At 39.3% G+C, this 14,010-nt stretch overlaps 1 protein-coding gene across 3 annotated transcripts in view; it reads right to left on the reverse strand.

The window, feature by feature from the left end:
• Positions 1 to 14,010, reverse strand: part of LOC108714669 (collagen alpha-1(VII) chain) — a 145,565-nt gene that overhangs the window by 15,803 nt on the left and 115,752 nt on the right. For all 3 annotated transcript variants that reach the window (XM_018259085.2, XM_018259086.2, XM_018259084.2), the window contains exons 96-110: positions 12,367 to 12,492; positions 12,185 to 12,256; positions 10,556 to 10,591; positions 9,758 to 9,817; positions 9,567 to 9,611; positions 8,490 to 8,525; positions 7,643 to 7,678; positions 7,491 to 7,547; positions 6,426 to 6,497; positions 4,287 to 4,358; positions 3,732 to 3,767; positions 3,558 to 3,638; positions 1,986 to 2,039; positions 1,103 to 1,156; positions 962 to 1,024 (exon numbers count right to left, since the gene is read on the reverse strand). In XM_018259085.2, the coding sequence (XP_018114574.1) occupies positions 962 to 1,024; positions 1,103 to 1,156; positions 1,986 to 2,039; positions 3,558 to 3,638; positions 3,732 to 3,767; positions 4,287 to 4,358; positions 6,426 to 6,497; positions 7,491 to 7,547; positions 7,643 to 7,678; positions 8,490 to 8,525; positions 9,567 to 9,611; positions 9,758 to 9,817; positions 10,556 to 10,591; positions 12,185 to 12,256; positions 12,367 to 12,492 (900 nt within the window). The remainder of the gene's footprint in view (positions 1 to 961; positions 1,025 to 1,102; positions 1,157 to 1,985; positions 2,040 to 3,557; positions 3,639 to 3,731; positions 3,768 to 4,286; positions 4,359 to 6,425; positions 6,498 to 7,490; positions 7,548 to 7,642; positions 7,679 to 8,489; positions 8,526 to 9,566; positions 9,612 to 9,757; positions 9,818 to 10,555; positions 10,592 to 12,184; positions 12,257 to 12,366; positions 12,493 to 14,010) is intronic.

Raw genomic sequence — 14,010 nt, forward strand, 5'->3', positions numbered from 1 at the left:
TAAAGATCTGCACTAGAGTGAAATTCCGCCACTCTCCATTCATTTCTGTGAGATTTTGAACGGCGTATTCTCAAAGGGGTATATTTATCAAAGAGTGAAGTTAGAAATGGCAAAATTAGTGAAACTCTATATTCATTTCTATGGGATTTTGAAAGGCGTATTTATCAAAGGATGAACTTTCACTTTCACCCATTGATAAATACTCTTTTAAAAATCCTATAGAAAATAACGGAGAGTGGTGGAATTTTACTCTAGGGGGTAGATTTATCAAAGAGTTGTTCTCCACAGTCCGCAGAGTGAAATACTGCCTCTCTCCATTCATTTCTATGAGATTTTTAAAGGCGTATTTATCAAAGGGTGAAAGTTCACCATTTGATAAATACGCCTTTGAAATCCCATAGAAATGAATGGAGAGAGGTGGTATTTCATTTTGCAGACTGTGGAGATCTCTAACTTCACTCATTGATAAATATACCCCATTGTGCTTAGGTGTGACCATTTGTATTCTACAATGCACTAATTAGTTCTGAAATGTAACTTCCATAACGGTCATTATTTTACTTTGTTATGATCTAAGGGAGTGACAGCCAAATCTTGAAAACATAAAGGGGTGCCCTTTAATGCAAGATGTCTGAAAACATTAAGAATACTCAAAAATAATTAATATTCTACATACATTATTTCTAGTGATGGGCGAATTTATTCGGCAGGTGCGAATTTGCGGCGAATTCCTGCGGTTCGCCGACGGCGAATAAATTTGTGAATCCGCTGTGAGAATTCACCAGCGTAAAAAAAAAAAACGGACGCTGGCATCAAAAACAAGACGCCAGCACTGTTTCGTAAATTTTTCGTGAATTTCATAGGAAATTCGTGAATTTTTCGGTGAAGCGTAACACCCATATTCACCCATCACTAATTATTTCCAGACTACAACCCTGTTTCATTTTCAAGGGATCCTTACCTTAGCTCCAACAAGTCCTTCCTTTCCAGGCAGGCCTGGATGTCCTGGGATTCCTGATTCCCCCTAGGTTCAAAAACAAATATTTTAATGCACTGTATGATTATATTATCATTTAATAAATTGCTCAGAGAGTCCACTCACAGAATCTCCTTTCCTTCCTGGTAGTCCATGGCGTCCAGGCATTCCAGTGTCACCCTAAAAGACGGCATAAGTATCCTTTAACATCTGCTTAAAACAAAACTTGCAAAGGCACAGTGATTGGCCATGGCATGCAACACTATTTTAGAGATAGACTGGTAAGGTACATAGTACTACATGATGACAAGATAACAACCCAAACTTTGTGTAGAGACTTCAAGTAGGTGACCTCATGACAATGTTAGAATATTCGCTTAAAGGGCATGTAAAGGCAAAAAAATAAAATCCCATTTTTACTTTCTTTAATGAAAATGAAACCTATCTCCAATATAATTTCATTTAAAAATGTGTACAGTTTTTTTAAGAAACCTGACTGTATGCAGTGAAATTCTCCCTTCATTTACTGCTGTGGATAGGAATTGTCAGATGGTGCCTAACTGCTGAGCAGGGAAACAATCATACTTATGAACAGCAGGGGGAGCCCCCGCCTTACTTCCCAGCCATGCAGAACTCAAGCAGCTTTGTTTATGACGATCCCTAAGCAGCCCAGACCACACTGAGCATGTGCACAGTCTTAGTTCTTGCAAAGATGTTTAACAAAGTTACAAGATGGTGACCCCCTGTAGTCAACTTTGAAAGCATAAATTATTTGTTTGATTAGGCTTGTGGTGCATTAAGTTCATGTTTATATTTAGTATACAAAATACAGCATTTCTAGCCTTATTCTATTTTAGACTTTACATGCCCTTTAAAGGCAATAGAGCTAACTTATAAAGCAAAACAGCAGTTGCAGCCATTTTTGGGGAGCACGTTGCAGTGCTGGAAACTAAACTTGGATCTATTAATATACAGTAGAGTATGCAGCTTTGTACTTCTCATACGTTACCTTATCTCCTTTTTCGCCATCTTGCCCACAGATTCCTTTCATACCACGATCTCCCTGAAACACACATTAGTGCACAAACAAGTTATATCTACCCTCTTGGGCAGGGATCCCCAACCTTTTGAACCCGTGAGCAACATTCAGAAGTACAAGGAGTTGGGGAGCAACGCTAGCATGAAAAATGTTCTTGGGGTGCCAAATATGTGCTGTGATTGGCCATTTTGTAGCCCTTATGTGGATTGTCAACCTACAATGAGGCTTTGTTTGGCAGTGCACCTGGTTTTTATACAACCAAAACTTGCCTCTAAGCCTGGAATTCAAAAAAAAGCTCTTGCTTTGAGGCCACTGGGAGCAACATCCAAGGGGTTGGAGAGCAACATGTTGCTCGCGAGCTACTGGTTGGGGATCACTGCTCTTGGGTCTCATGAAAAGCTCCTAATCATTTATTCTTTGCTAAATCTCTTTTGTGTCATCATACATCCACAAAATCAGTACTAGGGAAGCCTAGGACACCTAAAATAGTACAGACCTAGAAGCATGTGCAGGTATGCCTGTACGTCTGTAATCATTCAGTTCTAGAGTCTGAAAATAAATAAAATTGCTAAAATGTTGTACTGCAGTGTTTCTGACGACCACATTTATTTGTAGAGAAGGTCTGCAGACATATATAACCTAAATTATAAATTCAGTAGTGATATTTCAGTGGGTGAGGCCTGAGAGTTGCAGAGCTGTGAGAGAGACTTGGGGGCACATTTACAAAGCTCGAGTGAAGGATTCGAATTAAAAAAACTTCGAATTTCGAAGTGTTTTTTGGGCTACTTCAACCATCGAATGGGCTACTTCGACCTTCGACTACTACTTCGACTTCGAATCGAACGATTCGAACTAAAAATCGTTCGACTATTCGACCATTCGATAGTCGAAGTACTGTCTCTTTAAGAAAAACTTCGACCCCCTAGTTCAGCAGCTAAAAGCTACCGAAGTCAATGTTAGCCTATGGGGAAGGTCCCCATAGGCTTGCCTGAGATTTTTTGATCGAAGGATATTCCTTCGATCGTTGTATTAAAATCCTTCGAATCGTTCGATTGAACGAATAATCCTTCGATCGCTCGATCGCAGGATTTGCGCTAAATCGTTCGACTTCGATATTCGAAGTTGAACGATTTTAGTTCCTAGTCGAATATCGAGGGTTAATTAACCCTCGATATTCGACCCTTCTTACATCTGCCCCTTGGTCAAAAAAGGTAGAACTGCAGAGAACTGAACATTTCTGTCTTGAAGTAGCCTTTCTTTATGATTGTGGATAGGTGGAAATACATTTTAATTATAAATGAATTATTATATTTATCAATTCGCATTATTATCTTCTATTGTATACAAAAGCAATGAAAGTCTTTTTAGATGCTGCCAAATTAGAACTTCCAACAGGCATTCTGGTAGTTGTAGTTAAGCGACATTCTGAGGGCCTCTGGTTGCGAATTCATTTGGATAATTTAAAAAGTGACCTGAACAACTAAATGGAAAATAAAAGACAACAAAGTTGGTTTCTTGTAGGGGCTTACAGCTCAATCTCACCTTTATGCCCTTCAGCCCAAAGATTCCAGGTTCTCCTTTTTCTCCTCGCATTCCTGGGATCCCATCCTTGCCTGGCATACCCTGGGGAAAGAATGCAAGTATGACATTTTCATTGCTTATAACAAATCTAACATGAAGCAATATGAAGCATTGATATAATATAAGCAAACTCACAGACTCTCCTGGTTCCCCAAATGCACCAGTTTCTCCCTAGGAAAACAAGAAAAATTAACAGTTATCCATTCTGTTGCAAATTGGTGGCCGTACCAAGTGTCGGACTGGGGGGCCCAGGGCCCACCAGGCCTGCAGCCTCAGGGGCCCCCAACACTATCCCCCTGCCCCTCAGTCTCAAAGTCCTCAGTCTCTGAACTCCTCCCCTCCCGCGCGCGCACCTCTCTCTCTAGTGCGTGAGCTTGAGCACCTCTGTCTAGGGAGCATCAGCTTCAGGGAGGTAAGGAGAGGGAGTTGCAGGGAGCGGGTCTGGGTCGGTGGGGCCAAAAACAGCCGGGGCCTACCGGGTGTTTTCCCGGCGTCCTGCCGGCCCAGTCCTACCCTGGCCATACCTTTAGAATAAGGTAGACACAACTGATATAATTTCAACATTTATGAACATATCTGTTGGTGCTTTATGGTAATATAATTATGATGTTCCTGTCTTACACATGCACATGTAGCACCGATCCTGTATGATATAACCAGTAAGTTATAGAATTTAAAAAGCGTTCTTACTTTTTGCCCACCGGGACCACGAGCCCCTACAAAGCCGGTGGCACCTTTGTCTCCTTGTTCACCTTTGACTCCCTGTTGAAATGAAAACAAAGAACAATATAAGGACAATGCAGAATATAAGAGCAAAGGCGGTTGGTGTTCCAAGAATGCTGATAATGACAATTTGACAATATTTCAAGTCTTGGCATTTCAAGGCTTCACTTGATAAAGGGCCCGAAGCATGTAGTGGAACATTTATTTCCCCAATAAAGTACTTTGCAGTCAAAGTTCACTGCCTTGGATTTGTCCTGCATTCTACTATATTTTTTTGATCATTTCAAGGCTACAGACAACTGGTCTACTTGGCTTCTTTATCAGAAAATTATTTTGGGGTTACATTAAATTCTAAACTGGATGTGCCCAAGACTAGGGGACATTAGAGGGGTTTTCCAGATTAGAAATATCTGATTTTAATCATATACAACACTTCTACCTGTGGAACATAAGGTTCTTTACAGAAAGCTATCCAATCACCTTGGGACATTTTGAGTTTCTGGTCACAGCAGGAAACTAAGTGACTTTTGCAGTATTTCACATAGCAATATAAAACAAACATGGTGAATTATGTATGACATATAAGAACGATCTGTGCTATGCTACTTGTGTTATAAATTATTCTTATGGCAGCTATCAATAATTAGGTACAAAGGTGTAAGGGAGCTCTGAACTATACATCTGCTACTGTATGACAGCCCATTTAGCCCAGGGTTCCATTAGTGATCAAATTATTTCAAACTGTATAGCCAAAAGGGGGAAGTGTATAAGAGAACACCCACACCATTCCTGTATGATACCCATATTGATGGGTGGTAGGCATGTGCCTAGGCCCAAAGCAGGAGGGGGCACCAGGCATGTACCTTCTCTGCCTCCTACCCATAGTCTGGTACCGTCTACCGATCTGGCCGACGCTCTCTTCCTTGTTGCGCATGCGCATACTCCCTATTCTCATGCATGCCCTTGTGTGTTTTTCCATGTACATGTTTTCACGCATGCGCGTCTTTTACGCATGTGTTTTTGTTCATGCGCGTGACTATGGCATCTGCCCAGACTGGCCCGGTGCTGCTCTGCACATTTGGAGGCCCATTTATCAAAATTCTTATTTGTGTGGTTTTTGAAAACTCAAAAAACTAATTTTTACTAAAATTAAAAATGTCAAGTAACCTATTAAAAGATTCGAATGAAAAAAAAAAAGCATCCGAATATGACAATGAAAACCCCCAAATCCTTGTTTTTGTAAGAATTTTTGTATGCTCAGCAATGGAAACGAACATGCTAACCTCTAAAACCACAAAGCAAACTGCTCCTTTGACTTCTACATTATCTCGCCAGATTTTAGAGGGTGAAGTTTTTCATTAGTATTTTTTGTGGTTTTTACACTTAAAGTGGTTTTTCACCTTTTAGAATGATGTAAAAAGCTATATTCTGAAACAATTTGCAATTGGTTTTCATTTTGTATTATTTTTGGTTCTTGCATTATTTAGCTTTTTATTCAGCCGCTCTCCAGTTTGCAGTTTCAGCAATCTTGTTGCTAGCGTTCAAATTACCCTAGCAACCATGAATCAATAGGAATAAGAGAGGACCTGACTAGAAAGATGAACAATATAAAAGTAACAATAACAATAAATGTGTAGCCTTACAGAGCATTTGTTTTTATTTAGATGAAAGCTGGAAAAAGTCATAAAAAGCAAATAATTTAAAAAAAACAAACTATACAAATAAATAATGAAGACCAATTGAAAAGTTGCTTAGAATTGGCCATTCTATAACATACTAAAATTTAACTTAAAGGCGATCCACCCCTTTGATAAACTTTTTTCACGGTGTAGAATAATTACTATACACAAGGTTTGTTAGCTCTAAAAATAAGATTCATAAATGAAACAAATATGAATGTTAATAAACTGGCACCTTAGAGTGGGATTGCAATTTTCCCCAGTATTTATACATAGCTTTCATCTATAGGTTTAATGATCTGTGGTAGGTGCAAAGCGTTTTGTTCTGTGCCCGCTGCTAGTAAATGATGGCTATTGTGTCAGAGGCAGAGCCGTTTACACAAAGCCAAATCCAAACAAAAATGACTTTATGACAGACGATCCTTACCTTTTCTCCATGCAGACCTTGATCTCCTTTGTCTCCCTTTTCCCCCTCTGAACCTTTTATGCCTCGATCCCCCTGAAAAATATGTTATTTACATGCATTAAAGCCTGCACCTTATAAACATATATTATATTTACTTGCCATTTTGATTAAGCCTTCTACATATTCTCCACTGTACAATTTGGTGATTAGCAATAACAATAATAAAGCTGTCTTTGATGCATTTAATTTTGTTAAATTAAAAGATCTATAATTTACTATTCAGCCTGATCTGTTTCTGTTTTGTGGTTTAATAAAAGCTACCACCGGTATTGGATCCATTATCCAGAAACTCATTATCGAGAGTTCCAAATTAAAGGAAAACTTTACCCCAAAATAAATATTAAGCAACAGATTTGTTTATATCATATTAAGTGACATATTAAAGAATCTTACCAAACTGGAATATATATTTAAGTAAATATTGGCCTTTTACATCTCTTGTCTTGAGCCACCATTATGTAATGGTCTTTGTGCTGCCTCAGAGATCACCTGACCAGAAATACTACAGCTCTAACTGTAACAGGAAGAAGTGTGGAAGCAAAAGACACAACTCTGTCTGTTAATTGGCTCATGTGACCTAACAAGTATTATTTGTTTGGTTTGTTTGTGTGCACTGTGAATCCTACTATCCCAGGGGGCGGCCCTTATTTTTTAAAATGACAATTTTCTATTTATAATTACCCAATGGCACATACTACTTGAAAAGTATATTATTATGAAAATGGTTTATTTACATGAAGCAGGGTTTTACATATGAGTTTTATGCAATATCTTTTTATAGAGACCTACGTTGTTTGGGGGGTATGTTTCCTTTAAGGAAAGGGCGTCTCCCATAGACCCCATTTTATCAAAATAATTTAAAGTTCAAAACAGTAGCTTGTACTTGATCCCAACTAAGATATAATTAATCCTTATTAGAAATAAAACCAGCCTATTGGGTTTATTTAATATTTAAATGATTTTCTAGTGGAATAAAGGTATGAAAAGGACCTTAGTGATCCCCAGTTTTCACCATGCTGTACATACCATCTCTCCTTTATTTCCCCTTGGCCCAGAAGGTCCCTCAATAGTTAGTGTTTCTCCCTGCAGAGTAGCAGTAAAAAAAACACAACATCAGGAAACACCACAACACAGAATACCTTATGAATGAGTACAATAAAAGCCCTACAACTACTTACCTTGTCTCCTTTTGTTCCCAACGGACCTGGGTCACCCTTTGAACACAAAGAAAAAAATGAATATCATCATATCATCTCAGTCACTACAAGATAATGGGATCACCTGGGCTAGGGATTAGGCTGTACTGACTGGATTTGGGATTTATAAAATAACTAAGGAAAATATGGTGTAAGAGAAGCATATCCAATTTGTTTATTACAATATGGAGCCTAGAATAACTAAGTGCTATGTGTATTACCCTGGCTACAATGAAAAATATTCAACTTCTTCCTTAACGAGGCAGGGAAACTATGGAATCTTGTTGGTGGCATCCAAAAATCAGAACATTAATGCTAGAGTGGTGGGCATCATAGTGCACATGAATACTCCAATATATGACACAGCTCCGTTCAAGGTATTGAATTTAAAAAGCCTTTATTAGCATGTGGCTTTTAGATCTGCAGCAACATGACGTTTCCGGCTCACTTGCAGCCCTTTTTCAAAGCAAGTGAGCCAGAAACGTCATGTTGTTGCAGATCTAAAAGCCACATGCTAATAATGGCTTTTTTAGTTCAATACCTTGAACGGAGCTGTGTCATATATTGAAGTATTCATGAAACCGTTTGGACTGTGGGCCACTGGACATGTGCACCGCCTGAACAATTAAGAGGTGGATAGTGGGTAAGTGCTGACTACAACAATTATATCATAGTGCACATGGACAAGGATGGACAGAACCATTGTATGATATCCTCTCAGCTAAAAATATCAAGACAGAAAAATGCTTGAGCATCCACCCTCTTTCTATGTGTCAAATGAAACATTAGAGCAAGGTTTCAGATTTGAAACATTTTCCTTGTGGCCCACCTTGTCTCCTCGTTCTCCTCTATTTCCAGGAAGACCCTGAAGAAGAAGAAGAAATCAAAACATGTTTCAAATCTTTCACATATATCATGATTCCCATCTGTACCAAGCAAATACAAACTTGTAGGGAAGCGGGCACAGAGGACACTGTAGTCTAGCAGAGACACCTCTCTCTAAAAACACATCTTTTATTTGCTTACCATCATCACTTCAGTATGATATTTTAATCAGAAAATAGTTTATAGGAGGAGTTCTGTTAATCTAGGTGTGTTTTGTGTTAAATGATCCATGTGATTCATCAAAGAGAATGATGGTTAAGTAGGCGGGGTCTGTAACAGGTAGCTAATACCAACTGTTTCCCAACTGTATCTTTGGTTGCCTTAATGTGGCCATATAGACCGATTAGGCAGCTTATCTGCCCATGTAGGGGGCATTCCGATGGGTCTCCCCCATCGATATCTGGCCAATATATTGATTTTTCTTGCAATCGAGGACTGCATCAGATAGTTGATGCGTTCCTTGTCCTGTCCTGTTGGCGCCTATTCCCTTCATTGTAATCCGATTGTTTGGCCCTAGGGCCGAACAATCAGATTAACCCGATATCGCCCTGCCTTTGGCGAACATATCGGGTTAAGATAAACTAGTTTGGCGACCTCCCCAAACGAGCGGATCTTATAGTGTATGGCCGCCTTTACTGAGTTATGTCATGAGACATATCCATACAAAATTATCTATAATTGGGCTAAGTTTTTTTTACAACTTATAAACAGACATGGGAAATCTTTGCTTGACTACTGTAACTACAGTAGGTTTGGTTTCACTAAATTCACTAAATTACTTATAAAACTTAGAACATTATTATAAACAGAAAAAAAACATAAAAAGCCTATCATAAAATATATAAAATCAATTCATTTGCAATAACTACTTTTCATAAACAACTCTAGACAGTATATATAGTAGGCCATGCTTAATATGATAGTTTTAAAAGGAATATAAATATCACACAGAGTGACACACAAAAGAAGAAGTGTATATACTAAAAGGTTGGAGGCAAAAACATATACTATCTCAACTTACCAGTGGACCACGGTCTCCTTCTAGCCCTGGTCGACCATCCTCTCCCTGAACAGACACAAATTGGAGAACTTTCAAAAGTGATTGGAGAGAATGTTTTTGCTTATCTCTGTGATGTATTACTTGTACATATCAAGATGGCTAGATATATATGTCTCTTCTAATAGAGAGTTGTCAGTGGCCAAAATACTCACCCTTGGACCTGGATCACCTCTTTCTCCTCTAGGGCCTAACTGGCCAATTCCTGAATCACCCTAAACATAACAGAAAGATATTGTACTGTTTAGAGAAAACAACAAAAAGTTTTATCATGAGTGCATGGTTAGTGACATCTGTACCTTCTTACTAAACATTGCAGTCGTCCACACACTTACATCTTTTAACCATACTGTATTTTTCAGGAGTCTACCCTAGTTATAACTTTTATGAAGACTGAGCAAGAGGCATGAACAGAGCATAGTGGGTTCTTGTCGGAACATGGTTGGGTGACCAAAAATCACCTGGATTTGGATGTTGGGAGGCTGATGTTTCTGATATCAGCACAAAAGTGGTATCATTTCTGGGGATTTGTCATTGTGACTGAATTCTTAGTGCAGCCAATAAGTTGACAATTTCTCCTGACCATGTGTTTAATAGTGTGTGATGTATTTAAGCAGTCGTGTACTGTTTTAGAGTCACTTAGACTGTAAGCTCTACGGGGCAGGGACCTCCTTTCCAATATGTCTCTAACCACATAGTACTTAAGCTCTTTGTCTTGATATGATTTCTGTGTATATTTATTATGTGATTTGTCTTCGCCGTGTATACTTTTATATATATAGTACTTTTATGCACTGTACAGAGCTGTAGCTCCTTAACAGAACTTTACAAATAAAGTTATACATACATACTTGTATTTTTTATATGCATGTTTTAGAACATGCATTGTGTTGACATGTAAGTTTTTAATTTGAGGCCCATTTACTATATAACTATACAAAATACATACATACCTTATCACCTTTTACTCCCGATGGTCCTGCAGGGCCCTTAGATAAAATAGAAGTATATTAATATTAAAAAGTATTGTAAGTTCTTCATTAGGGATGTCGCGGACTGTTCGCCGGCGAACTTGTTCGCGCGAACATCGACCGTTCGCGTCCGCCGAATGTTCGCGAACGTAACGCAACGTTCGCCAATTTGGGTTCGCCTTAGCTGGCGCTTTTTTTTGCCATTTCTCCCCCAGACCAGCAGATACATGGCAGCCAATCAGGAAGCTCTCCCTCCTGGACCACCCCCACACCCCCTGGACCACTCCCCTTCCATATATAAACTGAAGCCCTGCAGCGTTTTTTCATTCTGCCTGTGTGTGCTTGGAAGAGCTAGTGTAGGGAGAGAGCTGTTAGTGATTTGAGGGACAGTTGATAGTAACTTTGCTGGCTAGTAATCTACTTGATACTGCTCTGTATTGTAGGGACAGAAGTCTGCAGGGATTTGAGGGACATTTTAGGTTAGGTAGCTTTGCTGGCTAGTAATCTACCTTCTACTGCAGTGCTCTGTATGTAGCTGCTGTGGGCAGCTGTCTGTCCTGCTGCTGATCTCTCATCTGCATCTGTTCTTCAAACCACTGCCACCTAGCTGTGTGAGCTTTTTCACATTCTGTCTAAATATCAATAATAATACCGTCTCCAGAAACACCACCTGAGTGACGTAGTGTGATTTCTGCCCTTTACAGCACAAAACGCAGCGCTGTGTCAACAATGGATTTTTTAGAAACATATTTGCCCTTGATCCCCCTCTGGCATGCCACTGTCCAGGTCGTTGCACCCTTTAAACAACTTTAAAATCATTTTTCTGGCCAGAAATGTCTTTTCTAGCTTTTAAAATTAGCCTTCCCATTAAAGTCTATGGGGTTCACAACGTTCGCGAACCGTTCGCATTTTTGTCCGGACGTTCGCGAACATGTTCGCGAACATTTTTTCCGACGTTCGCTACATCCCTATTCTTTATGCATCTGGTTGAACAAAACTAAATTTCAAATGATGGTGTCCAAAACATGGTAATATAGGGCCATTCAAACCTTTCATGGTGAAAAGTAGATCCACGAGGGCACACATTTCATCACACATGTAATCATACATGTAATCAAAGTGTACTTATTTGTAAAGCGCTCAAGGCATTCAATTCATAAAACCACTACAGGTTGCAACACATTTTCCAGAATGCCAGGCTTTTCTACCCAACATAACAGAAAGTTGCCACCCCCTGTGCACATGTTCCAACATATCATACTGGGTTATGTATTTAGCATGAGGGAAATGACAGGAACAAGATTTTATACCCTGTGGGCTCAATGGCCACCTGATTGATGCCTCAGATCACTGATTTTAAATGAATACCCAAGCAGACTTGCTGTACTTCAAAGGGATGAATTTACTTGGTGCATTGTCCATGCTCACACTTTTTATATTAGATAATTTGCCTAAAACACAGTACTTGCAATCCCAAAACATAGACACTACTTAAGAAAGGCATATGTTTAGGATATTTAGATTAAATTTTAGATTTAGGATAAGCTGTAGCTTTGAGCAGATGACAATTTTCCCTTGCAATACAAAATCTGGCATAACCAAATAGCCCACCATTGCTCCAGATGCTCCAGGTGGACCTTGTGGTCCCACATTGCCTTCTCTCCCTGCAAATCCCTGCAAACCCTTTAGAAAAAGAAAAACAAATACTTATCTTGTTACATGGTATGATACATTTATGCAGTAATCATATAGATTTATTTTTTAATTTTTTTTAAGTAAGTTTGGACACTTACCCTTTCCCCTGGTTGGCCAAGGGGACCTGGCTGTCCAACTTCTCCTCTTAATCCTGGCTGACCGGGTATCCCTGCAATGCCTTGCAAGCCAGGAGGTCCAGGGGGCCCAGGCAAACCAACATCTCCCTGGGAAATAAAAGGAGTTGGTTTAATTAACTGAAGTGCTTGCAATGTTTGCAATATGTGTCTACTGCAAATCATATAATTTCTGTATATAACTAATCTACAACCCTTAGGGGCAAATTCACTATGTGCCGAAGCACCTAACGCTAGCGTCAATTCGCTAGCGTTGGGCATTTTCGTTACTTCGCAAATTCACTAACGAACGCTGGCGTAAATTCGCTTGTGTTACTTCGCACCCTTACGCCTGGCGAATTTGCGCAACGGACTTAACTACGCAAATTCACTAACGCGCGCATTGTTCTGAACGCTAACTTTTATGCTAGACTTCCTTCGCCACCTCAGACCAGGCGAAGTGCAATAGAGTAGATAGGAATTTCTTCAAAAAAAGTTAAAATTTTTTCTAAGTCCCAAAAAACGCTGGCGTTTTTTCTATATTATGGGTGATAGGCTGAAAAAGATCGAAAAAATTTTTTGGGGCTCCCCTCCTTCCCCCCTACATTTCCTAACTCATGGCAACTGAACTATACAGTGGGCACATGTGAAGGGCAAAATAACAATTTTTATTTGATGTTTTGAAGGTTTCCCAGGCATTTGTAGTGCTCCTTCATATTCCTCCATTGAAATTTGAATTTGGCGCCGTATGTAAATTAACAATCGCTAGCGTAACTTCACTTCGCTTAGCAAATCAACGCTGGCGCAACTTCACAGCCTTACGCTACCCCTGAGCGCAACTTCGGATTTTAGTGAATTTGCGAAGCGCTGGCGAAACTACGCCTGGCGAAGTGCGGCGAAGTTACGCCTGGCGCAACTACGAATCTTAGTGAATGTCCCACTTAGGGTTTACTAAACCTTGAAATTTTCTGGTTGGACTTTTTGGGTAAAACCTCCAATTTTTCGGGATTAATTATGTCCCGATAATGCAAAAAGCCAGATTCAGAAAATCAGATATCAGATATCTTCAAATTGGGATAGGGATATCTCCCATTGACTTATACATGACAGGTCTGAGATGATAAATTCATATTTTAGTAAGGAGCCCCCTTAGTTCTTGTATATTGTCTACTTACTGTAGCAATCATTTGGTGCATATTTTGTATTTTCTTAATTTATGCACTTGTAGAGAGCTTGTAGAGCTAAATGTAGTATTCAAATGTCTTTTGTTATTTACAGTGCCAACGCAACTTAATATTTTACTATTAAAGCCTTCCTATACAGTTCTTAAAACCTACTTTTCAAAAATGATAATTTTGAAGTTCTCTTAAATTATGGTCTCCTGTGATTCTATCAACTGTCACTAATAATATTGTTGCATAGCCAGAGAATTTGTAAACAGATTTCACTGTGGAGGATCTGACTCAAGTGATTGCTGAAAGCAAGAATTCCAAATCCAGGGCTGCCCATGAGGGTGACCATGAGTGTGGAGCTGAATGAAAAACTAGGAATTACTGAGCTGTCCATTACTTTGGTTCTGAATGGGGGACAGATTAGGAATCCTGTGCTATGGTAAAAAACCAAACCTAG

This window comes from Xenopus laevis, chromosome 4L (genome assembly GCF_017654675.1).
Source record: "Xenopus laevis strain J_2021 chromosome 4L, Xenopus_laevis_v10.1, whole genome shotgun sequence".
In the NCBI taxonomy this organism is placed as follows: domain Eukaryota; kingdom Metazoa; phylum Chordata; class Amphibia; order Anura; family Pipidae; genus Xenopus; species Xenopus laevis.